At 37.8% G+C, this 23,901-nt stretch overlaps 3 protein-coding genes across 13 annotated transcripts in view; all 3 read right to left on the reverse strand.

Moving 5' to 3' along the window:
• Positions 1 to 3,820: 3,820 nt before the first annotated feature.
• Positions 3,821 to 7,508, reverse strand: LOC137739410 (putative disease resistance protein At5g66900). Its single transcript, XM_088685630.1, has 6 exons — positions 7,138 to 7,508; positions 6,406 to 7,093; positions 5,803 to 6,203; positions 5,255 to 5,616; positions 4,960 to 5,162; positions 3,821 to 4,824 (listed from the first exon to the last, which is right to left on the reverse strand). The coding sequence occupies exons 2-6, from the start codon at positions 7,004 to 7,006 to the stop codon at positions 3,986 to 3,988; spliced, it is 2,406 nt and encodes an 801-aa protein (XP_088541756.1). The 5' UTR covers positions 7,007 to 7,093; positions 7,138 to 7,508; the 3' UTR covers positions 3,821 to 3,985.
• A 1,096-nt stretch (positions 7,509 to 8,604) lies between these two features.
• LOC137717477 (uncharacterized) lies at positions 8,605 to 15,660 on the reverse strand. Of its 9 annotated transcripts, none has more exons than XM_088685643.1 (7): positions 14,814 to 15,636; positions 13,470 to 14,066; positions 12,031 to 13,297; positions 10,539 to 10,604; positions 10,136 to 10,227; positions 9,916 to 10,015; positions 8,605 to 9,721 (listed from the first exon to the last, which is right to left on the reverse strand). In XM_088685643.1, exons 1-2 carry the CDS (start codon positions 15,364 to 15,366, stop codon positions 13,516 to 13,518), a joined length of 1,104 nt encoding a protein of 367 aa, XP_088541769.1. In that variant the 5' UTR covers positions 15,367 to 15,636; the 3' UTR covers positions 8,605 to 9,721; positions 9,916 to 10,015; positions 10,136 to 10,227; positions 10,539 to 10,604; positions 12,031 to 13,297; positions 13,470 to 13,515. The 9 variants fall into 9 exon arrangements, with proteins under 9 accessions (XP_088541769.1, XP_088541762.1, XP_088541767.1 ...); XM_088685636.1 differs by having other exon boundaries at positions 10,532 to 10,604; XM_088685641.1 differs by having other exon boundaries at positions 12,031 to 14,066; positions 14,814 to 15,660.
• Positions 15,661 to 22,063: 6,403 nt separating this feature from the next.
• Positions 22,064 to 23,901, reverse strand: part of LOC137732580 (putative disease resistance protein At5g66900) — a 29,670-nt gene continuing 27,832 nt past the window's right edge. For all 3 annotated transcript variants that reach the window (XM_088686611.1, XM_088686610.1, XM_068471904.2), the window contains 3 exons: positions 23,470 to 23,831; positions 23,182 to 23,390; positions 22,064 to 23,023 (listed from right to left, as the gene is read on the reverse strand). In XM_088686611.1, coding sequence (XP_088542737.1) covers positions 22,194 to 23,023; positions 23,182 to 23,390; positions 23,470 to 23,831 — 1,401 coding nt within the window. In that variant the 3' untranslated portion in view covers positions 22,064 to 22,193. The remainder of the gene's footprint in view (positions 23,024 to 23,181; positions 23,391 to 23,469; positions 23,832 to 23,901) is intronic.

Here is a 23,901-nt window from a genome sequence, read left to right on the forward strand (position 1 = left end):
CTTCATAGCATATTGATAAGATTTTTACATGTGAAAAGAGTTTAAAACACCTATAAAATACTTGTAAGAGAATAAGATAATTGTAATATATACTGCTCAAGCAAGATCGGTCTCTATAATGATTGATATGAATAACTTGTATATAAAACCAATTCAACACAATATTTAGAAAAGATTTGAAATTGCAAAATAAAACAAAGATTCTTTGCCAAAAAAAAAAAAAAAAAAAAAAAAAAAAAAAAACCAAGATTGCAAGAAAATAAAATTAACTAAACTGACAGAATTAAAATTGCCAATAAGAAAAACAAAGGTTTTAAAGAAATTGCGATTAACATTCTTATGTAGTTATATCAATTGCTGATTAGTTAACACAAGGTTAGGTTTTTCTAATGCATATACTACTTATGACATTCAAGCCAGAACGTATATCTAACATGCAATCGATATGTGGTATTTAGATCAAGTCTAAAAATATAAGACTCATTAAGCTTTGTGAAAACATTTTGAAAAACTATGCAATTCTTAAGACATGGCATTCACCTTAAGTGAAATTACAAAAAGCATTAATCAATTTCAAAAGGCATTCCAACAGAAATTGCATCTAATTACTTGTCTAAACATTCTAATGGTAGCTAAGCATTAAAACATATAGATAGTTTAAAAATTAAACACAGTGTGCTATAATTCAAAGTATGCATCCTTAACTTCTTGAGAAATAAAAAAGAAACTACATATTCGTGCTAAGACTAGTAGTTTTACCCTAGCAAAAAAGAAAGTTAGTTACACATATTCATGATTGAAATCCTAATAAAATATCATTAAGATTGAAAGATAGAAAAACACCCTTCTAGTCTGAAGTACAAATGCAAAAGTTGTAGCAAAAAATTCTCCAAGTGATGCGTAGAAAAGCCTAACGCATGGCTAAGCCTATTTATAGTACTACAATTAAATCATTTCTAGACAAGTTTTACATTAAAACTAGGAAACTAAATAATTAGGATAACTTAGGAAATACATTCTTCTTCAATAATGGAGAATATACCCACTCAAAGATGCTCTACATTTTCGAACCAAATCAACTCCAAATTAAGCCCAAAAGGATGGGTTGCAAAAATTATAGTGTCTCTAGAAACTTCCAAGGGACCAACTTCAGAAAACGCTATCTTCATAATCAAAAAGCTATATTAAGCCAAAAAAGTCAATCCGTCAACATTGCGCATGAGACTTTAATTAATGAAGTGTGATATCCACACATTCTTTTTTTACTTGTCATATATCTTTCTAATTTTCGTTGAGATCATGTATCTCTGCCAACATATCAATGAGGGCAGCAGAGGTCTAAGAAGCATTCTGTCTCAATGCTTACACCATTTAAACAGTCTTTGGTACCAGATGTCTGTAATTGCTAGAGGAACCCCCAATGGTAATTGACTTCATTTTGGTTGTTATTGTTTTAGATCGAGTTCATAATTGACATACAGAAGCATATCTGTCGAGTACATTTGCAGACTCAGAATTACCTCTCTTGCAAGACCTTCTGGAAACCTACTATCTCCCAGAAAAAGGCGGAACAATTCCTGGAAGTTGAGATCTTGAAGTTACCAAAATCTTGTAGTTTGGCCTTTTGATTTCGTCTAATTTCTGAAGAATGGATAGTAGGTACCTGGGAACCCTTGCGTTGATGTAGTTCTTGTACAATACGTTCCAAGTTGGGTGTTTTTTCGAAACAATGACAAAGTAGATATTGTTCTTGAAAAGACCTATCCAAATACAAGTAAGCTATCACCGAGCGGGCATTTAAGTAGGCAGATATACGATTACGCAAACATAGAACATACAAGATGGTGATGTTGAGGTCTTACAAATGAATCATTCCTTGAACATTCTTCAGAGTCTTTGTACTGGGAAGCTTGTTCACACAATTTTTCCACAAGAAGACTAACTATCAAGTTATAGCTAGTCTAGTGGTGGATAAGGTTTGGGCATAGTTAACAGTAACTCTCATAAGAACGACAATGATATTCTTAAGATTAGTCCAGTTGTAAAACAGACATTCCTTGACGCGCTGCAGCAGAAAGAACTTCTATATATACCATAATAAGAAGTTAACTTTCAGACTAAAGCACTACAGAAGTTTGCGATTCAGAAGTAGGACTAACAAGAATAAAAAGATCAAATGATGATACATCAACATACCTTTGATTTCTTGATCTTGTCAAAACTTTGTTGCCAAAGCAGTTTTCCCCAATCCTCCAGGAGAAATCAGCATCAACATCAACACCTTTTCATTGTTCAATAACACCATCTTCAACTCCTTCAAAGGCAAATCCAACCAAAATAAAACGGTGGAACGTGAGGTACTGCATGCCAAGCATCAATCTCATATTCAATTTGGCTGACCTCCATTGATATATTCCTTACTGTCTCCGTATTTCTTATTTCTGGCGCTCTAAATATAGCTAACAGTCTTTGTAGAGATTTGTCCAAATCCAGAAGTTCCTTGGAGTGTCTACACTTTTTGTAGCCTTTCCAAGGACTAAGCTTGGTGCATTTCTGAACAAGCGCCGCCCCATTCTTCATTTGATTTTCAAAATGTTGTAGTTCCTCTTTTGGACGATCCAACACCTTCTTGTACTTTTCTATCTCTTCAATCAGTGGTTCTAAAGAGTCGAGCGTGGATTTTATGTCTTCAAGCAGAGGTTTAAAGAGCGTGGTCCTTTCCTTCACATTCATAAGGACATCAAACAACACTTTGAATGCTGCTCCAAGAGTATGCCCTGCGATTAACGAGGTCTCTGTCGTAATTACACCACCACCACCATACATTGTCAATTGATTATATTGGTATCTACCATACATCTTTAAATTAACAATTCTACATGTAAACCAAGTAGTTCTATGTATACCTTGTACCACACTCTTCTCTTCAACTGGTTTGAGTTCCGTCTCTGTATTGCTTATTGAAACCACGGCCTCCATGATTTCACTTGCTTCCTGCTGCACCTCCAGAGCAGTATCTAGCGGTCTTAAAAACGACCCATGTAGTTCAACAATTTGTTCACTTTAGGCCTTCCTATGTGCAAGGTCTCTGCTTCCTCAGGCACCTCCAAGTACACTTTTCGGGATGGTCTTCTAGCAGTAGCAGCCCCTGCTTCCAATCAGGCAAGCGCTTCGCCATTTTGCTTAATATGTCATTCTTCTTGATGCAATCATGCAAATAATTGCCGAGGCTACTATACCAGCAGCCGGAACTGAACTTGATGCTGATAGCAGTGAGAAAGAGTTTTTGCTGTCGGTGAAAAACCAGTAAAAAAAAAAAAAAGAGAATGTGCAATAGATTATTAGCAAAGAAAATCAGATAGGTAGATTGAAGGCTCTATGCTGTATCATCCCGTATACTATCCTTGGAGGTTGGAGTCTGTCTGCCTGCCTCTGTCATATATTTTACAAACCTAGTTGTATATTTTTACTGTGGATTAAATTTGATTTTAATTGTTAATCTGACAACCTTTGTACCTGGCATAGCCGCCAGTTTACATGCGGGGTTGAGAAGTAGGCCATATCTGCTACATCGATAGAGCAACCACAAATACGAAGGCTCTGATCGAGTAGCAGGCCATATCTGCTACATCGGTAGAGTGACCACAAATACAAAGGCTCTAATCGACAAAGCGATAGAGAGACCACACCCATTAGCCAGTAGATAGATGGTTAAGAGATGTGAGAAGCATGTAGAGGATGAGAGGGAAGTGATGAAAAAAGGTAGGCATTAGAGGGTTTTTCCTGTCTGTCCTGGGAAGAAAAAAATTAAAATAAAAAATTCATCAAATCTTAATAAGTATATAGAGAAGAAAACCAGGGAAATCCAAGCCAGTGGAATGATGCAATATCTCATACAAACACCAAATGAGAAAAAGGAAAAAATAAACTGGAATACAAATCACACAGGCCATTTTCTGCAATACTTATCGTGGAAAGATAGCTCTCAAATCTGCAGTCTGTGGAGCCAATTCAGGTTGAATTCTTCTTTAGCCACCGTTATTTTGTCGGGATTTGGTAAGACAGATTCCCAAAAATTTCTTGCGTCTTCATCACATATCACTTTCTCTAACTGCTGACCAAGATCATACACTGACACAGGCAGCACATTCAATCTTGAACATTGTGCCACGTTGATTTTTCTTAAACCATTCATCGTACCAATGCATTCGGGCAAATCCTTAATGCCGGAACAATTATATATGTCAAGAAAGCACAACTTATGGAGTTCCTCAATCGAGCCTGGAAGCTTTTCCAAGTCTGTGCAGGACCTTAGCCTCAACACTTCCAAATTCTCCAGCCTTCCGATGTCTTCAGGCAAGACAGATAGCTTATGACAGTTGGTGATGCTGAGAACTTTTAGGCGGATAAGATCACATAGCTTGGCGGGCAATTTCACCAAATCGTTACAATAGTCGATGTGCAACTCCTCTAGGTATGGGAATGTCTCAAAAATTTGGATGGAAGAGTTTCCAAATGCTTGACTGACGTTACACATGAATAAAGATATCTTCTTTAGACACTTCGATGGAATGATTTTCTTGCTTATCAACGGGATCGAAATACGCTCCAATCTTAGTCTCTTTAGATTAGATAAAGAACACAGCAGTTCAAACTCACTTAGCTCAGCAAGTGAGAAGCCATAATTTGTGACCACTAGAACCTTCAACATGTGCATTGTCTTCATAAACTTGGGTAAGGCATAGCTCTTTGCTTGAAAATTCAAAACTAGAACCTCGCCTTTTGGTAGATCCATGTTGTGCCACTCTGTTGAAGACGATTCGCCTGCAAATAAACAATGTGCTATATGATGCGACTGTGGGGAGAAATTAATGTGAAATTACGTTTGTGAGCTTGTATGTACGTGATTGTACATATGTATGTATCTATTTTATGAAGAAAGAGTTCAGAGATGCCAACCAGTTGAGACAGATACTAAGCGAGCCTTCTTTGTTTTCTGCTTCTTCTCTGTCCACCATGGTGGAAGCTTATCTTCACGTATGTCTACAATCAGTCTATATCCTATTGGGTCTTCATCATGACTCGCATGGATTGATAGCAATTTAAGCATATCATGTTGGATAACAAAATGTTCACCATAGTATCCATCCAAATCCCTAGTCCTGGTTGTGATCACAATTTAGTTGCACAGAAGAAATTTCTGAAACGTGCATATCACAGTAGTAAATTGGTAAAAAAAGTAAAGTTTGAATACCTTGTGACTACAAGACTGACCAAATTGCGTAAGGTGAGCTCGTATAGGTTCACCATTGACATGTTATCATTTGATCCCTCATATAACTCTGCCCACATATCAAGAAGGGAAGCAACGGGAATTCTTTGGTCTTCAGGAAATAAAGCAAGGTCTATGAAACAATCCTTGACAGGAGCCATTTCTTTATTCAAGTCATCTAAGCAACTTTTGAGGAGTGCAAGCAAATTTTTCTCTGAATCAAGAATAGAAGAACCTTTAGATAATTCTGTGAGTTTGATTTTCCATTTCTCCATAGGCTGATTGCGAAGTGACGTCCCCACGGTTGTAAGGGCAAGTGGAAATCTCTTACAGTGGTTTATTATCTGCAGTTCAATTGTCCCAAATAAGGTGAATAACTATTTACAAGGTGAATAACTATCTACAGATAAGTGGTAAAATCTACGGGTTCACTTGCGTGCATGGTTGATTTGTGTAGTAAGTGGCATTTTCTGTAAGCAGGAATGCATAAATAAGGGCATATACATTAGAAACTCGAACTAATAAATCACCTGTTTCTGAAGATCATTTGGTATGTCACAGCTCGTATTTGGCAGGTTTGCTGAAAGACCAAAAAGAGTCAGTGCATCTTTATCTGTCAATGCTTGTAAATTATATGGAGGCCCGAATTTCGGAAAATGGTATCTTGATGTCACCAAAATCTTGTAATATGGAATTTTGATTTCATCAAACTTGTCAAGAAGGGATTCTGATGCAGACGGAACATCATCCAAGATTAACAGTAAGGGATTTTGCCCTGCTTCCCTCAAAAATCGCGGCAGCCAGCTAAAAGCAATTTCTTCATTTTCTAAAGCAGGTACCCTGAATCCGGCATGTTGACACAGTTCTTGGACAACAAGGTAGTTGGGCTTATTGGAAACCGTGGCAAAGAAGATATTGTCCTTGAATGTAGCTAGCCAAGAAAACACATAGGAATGTAACATTACTAATTAGAAGAAAAAAGAGAGAAAAGAAGTGATTAAGTGTCCTTGCGGACAAACTATTGACCACACATTGACAATTGTAAGTCCGCAATACCAATTGTATCAACAATATCGAGTGTGCGCATCTAAAAAATGTTTGCCGCATCGTGCATTAACTTTATAGATAGATACCTTTGACTTGCGGATCATGACAGAACATATTTGCCAAAGTGGTTTTCCCACATCCTCCCGGAGCAGTGAGCACAAGCATTGACAGCGCGTGGTCTCGAAGGAGTTTCATCTTCAAGTCCGCCAAAGGCTCATCCAGTTTTAGTGTATTGCTTGGAAGGTCAGGAACTGCACACCAAGTTGTAATAAGGTTTTGGTTTTGATTTTGAGCCACAAGATGTGCCTCAATTCGGTTGACCACCACCGCGGTATTAACTCCTAACTGGAAAGTCAGCAGACGCAAGAGTCTTTGAAGAGATTTGTCCAATTCAACAATCTTTCTAGCATATTTATCCTTATTAATCCAGTTCAGCTTCCCCTCGCAGCTTTTGACCAGCTTCTTGCCATCCTCCATTCTTCTTATAAAATTTTCAGAAACCGAAATGGTTTCGGTGTGGTTTATCTTTGCGATCTGTGGTACCAAAGACTCTAGCGTTGAACTGAGATCGCTGTGGAGAGTTGGAAACATCTTAGCCATCTTGTGCGCTTTTTTGGCGGCATCAAACAGCTGTTCAAATAATACTTTTACAACAGATCCTACAACTGACGCAAGGGCCGCTTCCATAATTACAACAACAACAACCACCCCCTAGCTTTGAAAATCTGAATTCTGAAACAAGGGAGAGGCAGCTTTCTTTTAAACTAATCTAGACTGAGAAGAGAGAGGGATTTGAGCTGGGCTGAATAGGGAGAGACACCTCTCAAGTTTTAAGATAAGTTTGGAAGCCAAGAAGCAGCGGGCGCCGCCGGGATTAATCGGGAGAGAAAACGGGAAAGGAATTAGGCGGACGACTGGGACTGGGCGGCTTAGGCGGGCGTTGGGCGGTAAGTAAAACTCAGACTTCCTCTCAACTCAGTTCCTCTCTCGGCGACAGAAAGAATTGACAACAAATCGAAGAGCTTGATGATTAATCGAAGAGCCCATCTAAAAATACGAGTTTGGAAGAAAGAAATTCAATACAGAGGAGATGCGGTGGGTCGCGGCGCTCTTGCTCGCCAAATCGATCTGAACCCTTTCTCCGAAACTCCAAGTTGGACAAGCAAGAATGCATACATACATATATATGTATATTCATGGTCAATGAGAAAAGAACATTTTAATGGTCAATGAGAAAATAACATTTTAATTTCGAAACTTGGTTGGTGCGTAAGAGTAAATTGGTGTATATTCATAGTCAATGAGAAAATAATATTTTTAACTCAATTGAAGCAATGGTCTCTTAACTAAAAATTCAGTATCATTAGTCGCTCAACTCATCAAAACGTGAAGCTATGGTCCTTCAACTAAAAATCTATTACCATTGATCCCTCAACTTTAATTTAATAGGAGAAATGGTCCCTTAACTTTACCCCAATTATAGTAATTATCCTTTCAACATAACTCGTTTTGACAAAATTTTTAACGTAGTTGACGAAAATGATCATAGTTACACACTTTGATAAGTTGAGGGACCTTATTATATAAATGGTTATTCCAATATAACTTATTTTGACAAAATTTTGACGAAATTAATGAAAATGACTATAGCTACACATTTTGATAAGTTAAGGGATCAATGGTAATAAATTTTTAGTTGAGGAACTATTGCTCCAATTTAATTAAAATTGAAGGACCGTATCTACAATTTACTCGATGCATAATTTCTAAAGGGAAGCCCATTGAAACAACCTAATAGGGCCACATTGACGAATTTATTACTATCATAAAGCATCAAAGAAAAAGAAGGAAACAAACAACTAAAGCCAAATGATTTGCAATTTCCAGGAAACTTGCATTGTGGAAAAATCACCCATAAAACAATAGAAAGGCTCAGAAATCCTAGAATATCTTGGTTGGTGCATAATTTGGAAAGTCCATTGAAACAACCCAGTAGGGCCGCATTGACGAATTTATTACGTCACATTGCTGATGTAAACAAGCGAAAGCATCAAAGAAAAAGAAGGAAACAAACAACTAAAGCCAAATGATTTGCAATTTCCAGGAAACTTGCATTGCGGAAAAATCACCTACAAAACAATAGAAAGGCTTAGAAATCCCACATATTACATAAATTAATACACTTTTTTCTTCATAAAAAATAATGATTTTCAACTCTTATTTTCTTTCCATGCACTTATCTCTGTTTCTCTAGCCGTTCGATTGATAAATCAAAGGAGAATCAATGAAGAGTTGAACAATGAGAAGTGCAGAAGAGAACAGGGGGTGCAAAAGTCACTACCCAGTGTGAATAGTTACAATAATTCTACAGTGCTGCGATGTTATTTACAAACACATAAACCATAAATAGAAGTAAACTAGAAAATATGTTTGCGCGTTGTTGCGGGACTTAAATGCATCAGCCTTAACTATATGAACAAGACACATTTAACCTAAAAAAAAAAAATTCAACATAATCATGAACAAACAAAAAAGATGAATCTAGGAAATTATAAAAACCATTGTAACCATAGATCCAGGAAATTATAGAAATCCATCCAGTCAAGAGACAATATAATAGTTGTGGGAAGGTGAGCATGCAACTAAGAATCTAAGATATACTTAATTTGCAATTCCATTATAATTTCACACAAAAAAATAGACCAAATTTTGATTGAAACATCAAACAAAACAATCTCATTTGTTACAGATTGAACCAACTAAATAAAGAATCTATCAATATGATTTTCAACCTAACTATAAAAAAGAGCTTTATACACAATCAACATTATTTGAACTCAACTAAAAAGAAACTGATTGCATGTTATAAATTCCATGGGTAATTTGATTTTGCAGATTAAAAAGAGTCGAAGAATATTGAAAATTACTAAACCCCATCACAACGAACTCATACCCATACCTCCCTTACCCGTTCCCTTCAACCCTTTCAGAAAATCCTCCCATCTCTCTCACCCTTGTCCCATCTCTCTGTCTCTGCAAATCGCATAAAACAAACCCTAAACCAAATCCCTGAAATCCCTCGCTTAAATCCTCCCACATCTCTGTTGGACACCCCCTATCTCTGACTCTGCAAACCCTAAATCAAATCTCCTTATCCTATCTTGGACCCCCCATCTCTCTGCCAATCGCACAAACAAAAACCCAAACCTAATCATTCAAATCCCACCAAAACCTAATCCTTGAAACCCCACCCAAACCTAATCCCTGAAACCGCTTGTCTCAAACACCCAACACCTTTCTCCCTCTCAGATATCCGTAAACGAAGTGCCTCGTAGCATCGAATCGACCTGCAACACCCTCGGGCGAGATCGAGAGCGGCAGAATAAGATATTTGTCAGAGAGCTGCGAAACAGAAAAGTAAAAACGATAGGTAAAGCAAACAACGCAGTCGAAAGAGAGAATCGAGCGATGATCGGTTTTACTTTTCCTATTTCCATTAATAATGTACCAGCAAGGAAACGATAGTATATTTTACAGAGAAATATAAATATTGTTTTCAACGAATTAATATGATTGCAAATGTAATAGCTACATACAATGAGGTAGGAGAAATGATGGAAGACGCACTGAAATTTGAGGTCCATAGGTTGAGAAGAGTCCATAGCATTGATCCATATATGGATATCTTGCACAGACCTACAGTTCAAGCTCCGAACAAAGTATCAATTTATTAGCAATTGTGACATTCATTATTCCTAAAAAAAGTTATTGATTCACAAATAAACAAATGAAAGTAATCGGAAAAGTAACGCTTACCACATGCTGGCTAAATCCGAACTCAAAATGACCATGATATTTTCCTGGCGATGATTACAGAGAGATTGCTGCCTGGGACTTCTGTCCATCCCCTGAAAACAATGTCATGACCTTATTTATTGGATAAATGTTTGTGTACCCAAGAACTACACTGAAACAACCACAAAGATTCAAACTTCCACAGTAAAAATGATCTGCAACTAATAAAAAAAAAAATCAACTGGAAATCACATATAAACCCAAATGAAATCTGAACCCCCCAAGCAAAACTAAAAAACACCCTAAATAGACAATCAAACAGAACCAAATGGGGGTTCAGATAAATTTTTTGTTATTGTTTCTCTCTTTCATGCAAGCTTACATCAGTAAAGGAAGCCAGAGATTTTAACCTTTTACCTTTTACCTTGGGTCTGAGATCCTCAAGTCGTGCACTCTCCAAATGTTTCTAGAAAGCAAAAAGCACTGTTTCCTGGAAAAGCACCAATATTCAAACATTTGCACAACTAATGGTCCACTAATTGAGTTCCCAACCTCTAAGGATCCTAACTTCATCATATAACACTACAGTTAAGCACATTTCTTTCCGAAATTAAATTAAGAACAAATTCAACATTCACATGCCACAACAATTACACTGTTCCATGAAGTAATCTTACTATCACAGCCAAATTGACACAAAACATGTAACAGTCCTTTTGAAAACAAAATTCAACCCATTAATCATATACTCATTTAGCACTCTATATACAGATCACAGAGTTTCAATAATTTTCCGAAAACAACAAACCCAACAAACATGAAAAAAAAAAAAAATAAATAAATTAACTAAGTTCCCAATAGTATAATCCATCAGAAACATACAAACTTGCACATGTTTAAGGACCATGAGAAAGAAGCAGGGTAGTTAAGCATATCAATATTTGCATAAGATGAACCAACATTTGAAAAGTATAAGCAGATGGACCAACACAGAGAGAAAACACCTAAATTTACAGCAACATGAAAGCTTAATGGGAATTACACATTGGACCTAAGGATCATACACCCAACACCAAACACCTCATCGTGATCAAACCAAACTAAACTTTCATTCAATTAAGTCTCAAACACTTTAATTAAGTTAAAAAGAACAGTCCAATTCTACCAAAACTATATACAGAAACCGAGAAAAACAGAACAAACAGTGGTGCAAATGTGTGTAATGACACTAAATCTTCAAATGAAATTAAAAGAATTACCCAAACCAATTTAAAAGCCAAAGTCATCCCTAGCAACTGTAAAATAACAATTAAAAAACGAAACCCATATAAGTTCACAACAAATTAAAACGTCTAGATCAACATTACCATTAAATTAGCTACAAACCTAGATAAACCAATACTAAATTAGACTAAACTAATAACAAATAAGCTTCAAATCAAATTCCAAATCAAAAATTTGGATAAAACCAACAACAAAACCACACCTTGTTCCTGTTCTGTCTCCCTTCTCTTGCTTTTCTCTTCTGCCGACTCCCCATATTAAGCCTTTTTTTCCTCATTTTTTTCTCTTTTGGCTGCTCACTTAATCCCCATTTTTTTTTTCTCTTCACTTTCCTCAATTTCCAGTCTCCCCCTTTCTTCCACATCTATCTTTTTTTCCTCATTTTTTTTTCCATCACTACTCTTGACACTAATTCTCCACTCTTTGTTATCTCTGAATTATTTCACTCAATCAAAACATGGGATCACATTTTCTCAAGCAGCCCAAAAACACTGACCAACCCAAAATCAGAAAAATATCCAAACTAAAACATACAATCACCATTGTCAAGCAGCAAACAATAAATTAGAAATATAAAACAAAGAAAAAAAAAACAGAAACACACTAAAACTTGCCATCGGTGAACACCATACCTTGGAAGGAGTAGACACACGCAGCTATTTGAGACCGATCCCACCGAAACACAATTTGTGCACTTCGGCAAAAAGGGGAGAAATCCAAATCTCAACCAATTGGCCCGTCGTCTGAAAATCGAAAGCGCAAACAAAATCCCAAAATAAACCAAAAGCAGGGTTTCCTTGGTGGGTATTTTGTGAGAGGGAAAACGGAAGATTTGAGGGTGGGAGAAACGAAGAGAAAGGTGGGTTCGTAGTGAGTGAAGGGGTGAAAAGAAATCCCAGGAAATCAGCCTACCCCATACTTCTCCCTTACTCTTTCTCCCTAAACCCATATCTCCCTGCCAAAAATCCTCTCCCCTACCCCCATACTCCCCCGTCTCTCTCTGCAACGGACAGAACTGTCCCTTTTCCCGTACGCGTCCAGCATGTTTGAAGCTTGTCGACCGTCACTACTTGGTTTGTAGGCTCCAAGGAGCAAGATGTAAGAATACTCTGACCTTTAAAAATCAAAGATGAAGTCATAGCGGACTTCAATACTAAGCTTCTCATCTCTTGCAAAAACAATATGCTCAACTTACAATAGGTCCAAGTCCAATTATGAGCCAGTTTTTCTCTGAGAGCAGTGGGCACTATTTATATAGATAAACAATCCCTACGATTCTCCTATTAGAATCCTTGTAGAAAACCAACATTGTCTCCAGTTATAATATTAGTGAGTAGTTTATGATCAATTCCCAGTCTCAATCCTTTATAAACTAGGACAACCAAACCTCTTCTAATAAGACTTTTAAAAACCAATTCAAACTCATATATCTGGCCAAAATACATCTACACTTATGCTCATCTTCTAACCCAAGATTCATCAAGATTGTTTCAATACATTAGCCTTCCAAACTAAACTCGACTATTCATCCGCAGGGTACTCTGAGTAAAAACAAATCAACAAGGTATTAGGAAAGTGCATTAGGCCATCAAATGATAGAACTGATACTCATCAACCATTCTTTGTGACCCTGCTGAACTTCTTGGTGAAGCGTTTTCACAGCAATAACCATCCCAGTACCAGGCTTGGCAGATGTTAGTGAATTCTTGTCAACCCACCCCTTAAAGACACAGCCAAAATGTCCTTCGCCCAACACAGACTCAGGATGGAAGTTCCTGTTGGCTGTTTTCAGTTCATTAAATCCGAATTTCTTCACATGGGAGGACTGCAAGATCTCACCCTCTGTCCAAGGAGTTGAAGGCACTGAGAGAGTCGACACTCTGCAACTTGAACGTAATCCTAGACACGACAAATCCCATATAAATTGTACATAAGGCTCAAAATTCAGTTGTAGGACAAAATAAGTTCCCAAAATAATCTACAACATTAGAATACCAGCAGAGTATGGCTATGTTGGTTTGATTCTATATCCAATCCAACTATAAGAATGGAGGTTCATGTACTGCAGTACCTTCAATTTCACTTTGGTTCTGTACCACACCACTCCCTTCAATTTTCTAAGCAACTGCCTTTTTATTCGTGACAGAAAGCAATGACTCCTTCACATCCCTTGTTCCCTGCACATTCAGCATATCTAATCCAACTGTACCTCTGGTTTGAATTTGACCTTGAAGCACACCGCCTTCTTCAATTTGCTTGATCACCGCCTCTACATGTTGCACTGAAGCAAAAGTCTGCTTCACATCTCTTGCTATTGTCACTTTCAGTATATTTAACAGTATTTGAAGTGATTCATCCAATCTGAGAAGCTTGTCAGTGTATTTATATTGTTTGCAGCTGGCCCACAAATGATCCTTGGAGCACTTGCTGATGAGCTCTACACCATTCTCCATTTGTATTCTAAAATCTTTGAGTTGCTCCTCTGCGCGATCTAATACCTTGTTATGTTTTGTTATCTCTTCAATCAATGGTTTTACAGATTCCAGGGTGGCTATAAGATTTTCTAACAGTGGTTTAAACATCACAGTCTTGTCCCTTGCTTCTACAACGGCGTCAAACAAAGCAAAAAACACTGCTTCAAGAGAAGCTCCTCCGTCGAATGATGTCACTGCATAATGACAACACCAACAAAATCAGAAAACTCGTAATTGTTTCAATTGAAAGTTCAGAAAGAATATGTGAAAAAAAAGTGAGATGCCAGACAAATTTGGAAGTCAATATAAAAAAAAATTCATTTGTAACAGAAGAACATAATCAAGTCAATATTAACTTTGTACGTTAATTAAATCTACGTATAAGTCTGATCATGTGAGAAGGGATGGAAATAGAGAGAATCATTCAAATATAGAGTTGCCTGCTCTATTATCTTTTCCATTAATAACTGGTAAAGAACAGAACTGAAAAGAAAGAACTGTGAAGTTGTAAGCATAGAGTTTACATCTCTATTCAAATAAAAAAAATATATGGAATCTCTTTTTATGTTATCTTTCCAACACTTGACACCAAAAATAAATCGAAACAAAGGCCATTTAGAACCCCAGAAAACAATATACCAAGAGGCTCGAAGCCAATCAACACAAACGAACTAACGTGTTCTTACTTTGTTTGTGATCATACAAGAGAATATAAAAAGAATCTGTTCAAAGAAGGGTGTTAAGCTCTTGTTAGCCGTGGGCATCAATATCCAAAGAAAACAAAATCTATATCAGATGTTCGGGTTTAATTACCATCCGTCTGATCCAAAATTAGCTAAATATTGAGTAATGCTTATTGCTACAACAAAAGCTATATTCCAAAAACGGCAAAAGAAAATATACACCAAGCATGTCTATAAATTTAGTTCCAATCAACGCACCTTGTTCCCCACTATTCCATTGAGTTTGCTCCCGTGGAGCGGTTTCTGTACTACTTCCGGAAACCAAATTCTCCAAGCCATTCCCTCCTTCCCCAGCTCTCTGCTGCAGTAATTTCTGTATATCTAACAGTCTTCTGTTCACTTCATCCAATTTATTTCGGTTTTGCCTCGACAACGATAAAACCTCTTTCACATCCCTTGCTTCCTGCATCTTCAATTTTTGCAGCAATCCTTTGAGAGCCCTATCCAACTCAACAATTTGGTCAGTATAATCATACAAACAGCAATAGTTCCACATTCGAAAATTCGATAACTTTACAACCAGCTTTACGCCTTCCTCCATCTGCATTTTAAGACTTTCGATTTCGTCGTTGGGGAGACCCAATTCCACATTATGCTCTTCAATTTGTTGGACGTCTCTCGGTACTAGGGAGTCCAGTGTAGATTTGAGGTCTCCCAGAAGGGATTTAAAGGTGCTGCTCTTGCTCATCGCTTGCTTACCGCCGTCGTAGAGCAGCGTAAACAGCGTTCCGCCAATAAATTCTAGTGCCATAGTTACCAAAGCACTCCCACTACAGCAAAATTAGAAATATTTGTGTTTGATTGCAACATAAACTTTGGCCAACCTTATTCAATACGGTGACGAATTGGGTGGCTCCGCTTGCTAATGGAGGAGGAGGCGCCATGAAGGGTGGAAGAGACGAGACCCCCATCCTCCTCCCTTCATCTCTTGGTCCCTGGAGGCTGCCATCAGAGGTCAGCGAGCCAAGTAAACTGGCCTCCCTTTTGGTATTTTGTTGTATTTCCTTCGCGTCTTTTAGGGGTGTAGAGTTTGATTTTAAAGGATTTTAAAAGTGATAGATTTGATAAGATTTAAGAGGATTGAAAACTCTTACAAAATTTATATGGATTTTTAAAAAATTTGAATGGATTGTGGTGGATTGTGGTGAAAGGATTTGAAATCCTATGGCACGAGGTTGGATTCTTTTTAGTCTTGGTTATATATATTTTTAGCTCTCAAATCCTACAAAATCCACAACTATTGAAATCCTTCAAAATGTTAGGGTCTGTTTGGTACTCTATTTGAATCCAACATTTTAAACCCAAAAACAATTTTCAAGTTTTAGGCCTTAAAAACTTGTTTGGTATGATTATTTTCAAAAACTGAACTCAAGACTAACTCAAAAATATAGTTTATTATCTATAAACATAAAAAGTGAGTTTTTAGAGTTTTAAACTTAAAACTCACTCATTTATTTTTTTTCTCCCTTCTCCATTCTCACTCCAAATCTATCTCTCTTTTCTTCTTTTCCTCTCCTTTTTTTTTTTTATCTTTTTCGTCTTTCTTTCAATCCGTCATCTTCATTCTCTTAATTCTTTCTCTTTCCTCTTTCTCTTTATCTCGTCCGATCCTTTCTTTTTTTTCTCTTTCCTTCAATCATCTCTTACTTTTTTTCTCCTCTCTCCTCTTTCTCCCTCTCATGTTACGTCCTCTTTTTAGATCTCTTTGTCTAGTTTAAGTCGTAAGATTTAAAATTTTAAAATCACAAACTAATCAAGTTTTTGAGTCTTAAAGTCTAGTTTAAGTCGTAAGATTTAAATATTTAAAATCACAAACCAATCAAGTTTTTGAGTCTTGACAAAATAGGGGATACAAAATCGTATCACAATCTATTTACATTCCTTGCAATTGTTTTAACCATGATAACTTTTTACTTATTCTTTGTCTATAGTACTTCTTTGCAGGATTCGTCCTTTGAGTTCTCTTGAGTGAGGTTGAGTGAACTTAGTTATAGGGTTTGGGTTATTTTGTCAAGGAAAGCCAAACGAGGAGATTGTGAAGTCTAGTTTTATTGTTTGGCTTCTCTTTGTCAAATGTTGTAAATTGTACCACACATGCTTTAATTAGATTTAGGGTTGAAATGCTACTTTTGGGATCGTGTTGCTGGAAATATCACTTCAAAAGCTTAACTTCTCTCATCAAAGGTTTGTTCATTCATATGCATTTCATGTTATTATTTCCAGTACATTATATCTAGTGGTTCTGTCTCATCAAAACTTTTCGCTGCTTTCATACAAGCTGGGCACACATTTTAAGACAACCCACATGGGCCATTTGACAACTTATTCTCGAAAATGGTTTTTCAACCCTAAATCTTTTCAAATTGATTTTTCACATGACATGTGGCCTTTCATCCCCTCTCTTTGTCTGAAACTTAGCCTTCTTCATAAATATCAATCTAGGGTTCTCTTCAACTTGGCTATGAGATTTATAAGGGTTGTTTTCAGCTTTGAGCTGCCCCTTTGTTCTTACTTGAAAACCCTAGCCACAAAATCACACTCTTGCACTAAATACCTAGATCATTGCATAATAAGGTAGCATTGCTTTCATGATTTTGATATTTGTTTTAGGTAAGCTTTTCTAGTTTCAAATCTTTGAGCTGACATCTTTTTGGATTCACGTCAGTTTCATCTTTCAAGTATTTGATTGGTGAAACTGACTAGATATCGAATCCAGATTTGCATCAACTACATCATAACATCATTCACATAAGTTGATTTGATTTCGATGCCACAAGGTGAAGAGCTGAGGAGAAGCTGCCACTTCGTGAAGACTGAATGAATCGATCTCATGAAAGGCAAGGTTGCACAAAAGTACAAGCTGCTCCATAGATTAGGATCTAGGAATTGAGCTTCTATGGTTACTTTGTAAGAATCTTGTTTCACTAGTGGATTAGACTTAGTGGAGAGTCCCCAGTTTTTTAACCCAGAGGTGGGTTTTTCCAGCCAAAGACATCTAGTGCAATTGATTGCTTTTCTACTTTACTTATCTTACCATTTGCTTGTGATACATGTTTAACATTATTTGCAAAAAGATAAGTCCATGCAACTAAGCTTTTCAGAGTTAAAATGTGTAAAACTGGATCTTAGTTAACTTGGAACATTTTAGTAAATTGAGTTTTAATTTGACTATTTCTGTTGTGAGTAAACTACCATATATGATCTTAGCTGTTGAGTGTTGCTGACTAGTTAGACAAACACATATATAGATTTTAAATTGCAGGTTATTTCACCTAGTGCCAATTTCACATTCAAACTAATAAACTTGTCTTAAGATTGTTTGAAAAATTAGGGTCTACTTGCTCTATTAAATCACATAGAAAATCAAGAAATAATTCATGCAATTATATATCAAAGTAATGCATGCACATGGAGAAAATTGTAGTAATGGTCTCTCAACTAAAAATCATGACCATTGGTCCATTAACTCATCAAAACGTGCAGTTATAGTCATTTTCGTTAACTCCGTCAGAATTCCATCAAAATGAGTTATGTTAGAAAAACCATTGCTATAACTGGGTTAAAGTTGAGAGACCATTACTCTAATTGGGTTAAAGTTAAGGGACCATTTCTCCAGTTGTGTTAAAGTTAAGGGACCATAGCTACAATTTTTCTCATTTAGTTATTTATATTTGCCCCTCGATTCAGCCTTATGTGTGTGGCACATGACTCATGTTGACAGAAGTTCTAACGAAGTTGAAGAAAAAGACCATAGCTACACGTTTTTGAAGTTAAGGGACTAATGCTCATGGATTTTTAATTGAGAGACCATTACTCCAATTAGGTTAAAGTTGAGAGACTATTGCTACAATTTCCTCCATGCACATGAGTAACCAATGTTAAAGGAACATAACATAATGGATTAGAAAAACCTGGGAATACGGTGTTAGACACCCTGTCTTTAAGACAAGTTTACGTCCCCTATTGGCGGTTGTCTCTCAGGATAGAACAACCACGTCTTTGTAATAGTAGCACCCCAAATTACAAAGCTTCAATGAACCACAATTGTGTTGAAAACTCTCTCATATAGACTCAATATAACTCTATAATTTTTAGTGCACTATATGTATGGTAAAAAGTTGTTAAGTGATTATAGGGGGTTTCCCTATTTATAGGATTTGATGTAGTATCCCACATCGGCGGGGTGAAAGTTGGTCCCTGGTCTTATATGTACATGCCCCTCTCTTCCTAGCATGACTTGTTTTGGGTGGAAGCCCAAGAACATATCCGTGAAGGCATGGCCTAAAGCGGACAATATCATGCTACGGCAAAGTCGAGATGTGACAGTTTGGTATCAGAGCCAGACTCACCGTCCATTCGGATGTGCTGACGAGGACATTGATCTGCCTAAGAGGGGTGGATTGTAGTATCCCACATCGGCGGGGTGAGGGTTGGTCCCTGGCCTTATATGTACATGTCCCTCTCTTCCTAGCATGATGCGTTTTGGGTGGAAACCCAAGAACAAATCCGTGAGGGCGTGGCCCAAAGCGGACAATATCATGCTATGACGGAGTCGAGATGTGACATTTGAGATACCTCTTTGAAAAGCATGTGACCATTTGCAATTCTTCATTCATGAAAACTCAAAAGTTGCAATTCTTCATTTGATTATAGGGGGTTTCCCTATTTATAGAAAGGGTGTGCTATCCACATACCCTATTTTACTTCTCACACATTATTTGATAATTTTTGTTCGTTGATCTTTTTCAATTCATCCAACTGAAGGCCGAAAATAAAAAAAGTGTGTGAGAAGCAAAATGGGATGTGTGGATATTACACCCCATTAATGGGATATGTCGAGAAATTTCAAAAACTTTAAGGTTCCTAATCGAGCTAGCAACTCTAATATGATTTGTTCATCCGAAGCGCACCATCGAGGAAAAGGAGCAGCACGACGATTCATCCGATGCAACACGACCTCCCTGAAGATTCTCCACACCTTCCTTCACGCCGTTCAATGGAGATTCAGACCCTGATCGAATAACTAGCGAAGTGTTATGACACTTCACAAGCAGGACAAAGTCTTGATGTGCTAAGTTTTTGTTATGACTTTGCAGAGAGCAGCACATGATTGGTTCCACACTGTGGACCACGATCTATTGGTCTTTTATAGGAACTTGCCTTTGTTTTCACGAATGAGTATTTGTCCTACTAAGTTGTCAAAAATTGTCAGATCACCTTTTCAGCGTGGTGAGAAAGCCCAACGAATCTATCCAGTACTACATTCAGTGCTTCGAGACTAAAATGGCTAAGATTTTCAGCCGCGATGAAACAGTCGCGTGGACAGCTTTCAAGAGACATTACCACGACCGCCAGTAGGTTATCACTCTGTAGAGACATTACCACGACCCCAAAGCAAACCTTAGCTAAGCATTTTAACTTAGCAAAGGGTCATGCGATTTGGGACGATAAGAAACGAGCAAGAAAGGCACCCAATTCAATCACGAAGTAGAAACCATCCAAGAAAGAAGACGACTACAAAAGCTCCATCAAGGTAGAGGGCGGAAGGAAGCAAAAACGATGTTCCACATTATACGATAGTTCTTCCAAGAGGGCTTATACTAAGTTCAACGTCCATATCCACAAACACATTCAAGAAAGCACAGCCTCTGGGGGGCAAGAAGGATTAGATGCAGTATTGTGTCTTTCATAAGGCTACCGACCACCTGACAAACGAATGTATAGACTGGAAGAACCATCTCCAAAAGTTGGTTAAGTAGCAAAGATGTAAGGCGAAGTGGCACAGAAAATCATCCGGACTAATTCGATCATTGCCGAATTTGAGCACCTTGCTTATATTGCCAAGGAGAAAATGAGAAAGATCCACCAAGCTAAGCTAATGTCTAGGTGTAGGCTAGTGATCTGGAAGACAACCAACTCAATAGATTTTCCAAGATCACGTCAAAGTCAACCAACCTCACAACGATGCATTCATCATCAGTATCCAGATTGCTTGTCCGAAAGTAGATCGCATGCATGCAGATAAAGGAAATGCCGCCAAATTCTTTCAACTCTTCATCGGTAAGAAACTTGGCATGAAGAAGATTATCACTAAGAAGTCTAGTCTGCTATCTGGTTGTAATGGTGTCACCTGTACCACCGTTGACACCATTGAGCTCGACTACACACCTCTTATTGTCAACCCTCAGAAGTTTGCAATCATCGATGAACCATCGCTCTACATTAACATATTGAGCAAGCCATAGACGTACAAGATCACCACCCAGACTTTAAGCAAATGTCAGAAGATTTGATTTCCCATCCTTAGTGGCGGAGTAGGTGAGATCCGGCGTGATCAAGCCATGACCAAGAGGTGCGCAGTCCAATGACTCGAGGAGAAAGAGTTCACCCAATCAACATAAACTGAGGACAACATGAAGACTCCAGACAACTCTAACTATGATCAAGCAAGCGAACTCCTACTAGACTCCACGGCAGAGGAATAAGGATGGAAGCCAAAAGAGTATGCCATACATGTCATACTTAATCCAGGTCGCCTTAAAAGGAAGGCGAGGATAGTCAGGCTCAGCACATGGAAGAACAATGAGCTCACCGCGTTTCATTAGGAAAACAAAGACGTGTTCTCATGGTTCCCTTTAGACATCTGCTGCAAGCTGCACGTAGATCCGAACTTCAAGCCCGTGGCTTGAATGTACAACATGAAGTTGTATTTCACTAATAGTACATTCAGAGTCTCCTCAGACAGAAATCTTGGCTACTTAGTCACCCAACACGGAATAGAAGCTCATCTGAAGTAAATGAAAGCCATCCACAAGCAGCAGCCCTAAATCGTTCTCTAAGTCTACCGAGGAGATTCATAGCCTTACTGGTAGAGCGGTCTTCGTAAATCGTTTTCTATCCGGGTCTACTGATCGCTGCAGACCATTTTCAGGGCTCTCAAGAAGGGACGAACAAAAATGGGATGAGAAGTGCGAACGGGCATTCTAAGACTTGAAAAAGTACTTGTCGCAACCTCCTCTCATTTCCAAGCCTCATACAAACGAATATCTTTATCTATTCTTAGCTGTTTCAGATTCAGCAGTCAGCTCTATTATAACACCCCAGAAAAATTTCGGGTTTTGGGGTGCTATCAATGTTTGTAGGTCAATAACTCAAGGTCTTCGCGCGTAATACTAATTAGGAAAGCCCATTGAAACTACCTAGTAGGACCACATTGACGAATTTATTACATAATATAGTCTAATAGTATTCCTCTTCATTTGTAAGTGAAAGATTTTACGTTTGATTCTCGCCAAAAACGACTTTAAACCACATTATTGCTAGCTCATTGTAAAACTTAACCCACATACCCTTTAATGCAGATAATATCGCTTGTTAAAAAAATGGTAACATAAAATATTGCCGATGTAAAATAGCAAAAGCAAGAAGAAAAAAAAGGAAACAAGGAGTAAAGTCAAATGATTTGCCACATACTACATAGAAAACATAAATACCACATGTTACATAGATTATCCACTTTCCATGAACAAAGAGGAGCGCAGAAGAGAACACGGAGTAAATTGATGAAGCACCATGGCCTTAGGTTGGAAGCTTGTTGAGCCAATTTAGGTTGATATCTTCTTTGATCACCTTTATGTGTACGTTTGTGAGAAATGGTAAGAAGGGTTCCCATAAAGTTTTTGTCTCTTCATCGCATATCACTTCGTTCAACTGCTCAAGATCCATAACAGACGCAGGCAGCTCTTTCAGTCTTGAACACTGGCTCACGTTGATCTTTTCCACGCTGCACATTGCACCAATGTCCTCGGGCAACTCCTTTATGCTAAAGCAATCGGATATGTCGAGAAATTTCAAAACTTTAAGGTTCCTAATCGAGCCTGGCAACTTTAACAACTCTGCACATGACCTAAGCCTCAACACTTCAAGATTGACTAGCTTTCCGACGTCTGCAGGCAAGGCAGATAGCTTATGACAGTTGGTGATGCTAAGTTTCTTAAGGTGAACAAGGTCACAAAGGTTGTCAGGAAATTGCACCAGATCATGGCAATAATCCATGTTCAATTCCACTAGATTTGGCAGTGCATCTAAAATTTGGCCGAAACCTTGGCCGATATCACACATGAAAAAAGATATCTTTTGCAAGCTTTTCAACTGTTTAAGGACCTTGCTTATGGGAGGAATTGAAATATGTTCTAATCTAATTCTCTTAAGATTTGATAGCGAACCAAGTAGTTCAAAATTATCTAGTTCAGCAGGTAACAAGCCGTCATTTTTTAGTATTAGAACCTTTAGTTTATCCATTTTCTCCATAAACTCAGGTAAGGCATAGTTTTTTGTTTGAAAATTCAGAACTAGAACCTCTGCTTCGGGTACTTGCATGTTTGGCCATTTTGCTGAGAAGGCTCCATCTGCAAACAATAAGCTTTAAGATGTTAGCGTGGGTTGAACTTAAATGTGTCAAAGTCCGATTGAAGTCTTAGTATGAATGAGCATGTGTGTGTGTGTGCACCCAAGCGTGTCCCGAGCGCACATGTATAAATATTTACTAAAGAGAGATTGCTGGAACCTGTTGAGATAGATAATAGTCGAGCCTTGATCGCTTCATACTTTTGTTCTATCAACCACTTAGGAAGTTTGTCCCCACATATGTTTATATATAGTCGTTCCCTATGTTCTAATGGGCCTTGACTCGCCTGATGGATCGCCAACTCTCTAAGCATGTCGTGCTGGGTGACAAAGTGTTCAGTGTAATAGCCATCCGCCTCCCTCTCATGCCTGGATGATCAATATTAATTTCTTTACTGATTTGTTCAGCATACATATTGAAATAGAAAATTATGACCAGCCTGCGTACCTTGTGACAACAAGATTAGCTAAACTTCGGGCGGTAAGCTCGTGCAGGTTGGCAATGGTCAGAATTTCTTCATCTAGACCATATAACTCTGCCCACATATCAATGAGGGCGGCAACAGCAATTCTTTGGTCCTCCGGAAAAGAACCTAGATCGAGGAAGCATTCCTTGATGATAGGTTTTTCTTTATCCAAGGCATCTAAACTGCTTTGGAGGCAAGCAAGCAATTCCTTGTCAGAATCAAGAATAGACGAACCTTTGCACCATTCCACTACTCTTTTGTGCCAGATTTCGATAGGCTGGCCGCGAAGTGATCTCCCGACCAATGCAATGGCAAGTGGGCATCCCTTACAGCGCTTGATAATCTGCAATTTAATTATCCAAAATGAATTCAATTACTATTATTTGATTATATTGTTGAAAATCATCTAAATG

This window comes from Pyrus communis, chromosome 15, assembly GCF_041283825.1.
Source record: "Pyrus communis isolate YQ-2024b chromosome 15, ASM4128382v1, whole genome shotgun sequence".
Lineage (NCBI taxonomy): Eukaryota > Viridiplantae > Streptophyta > Magnoliopsida > Rosales > Rosaceae > Pyrus > Pyrus communis.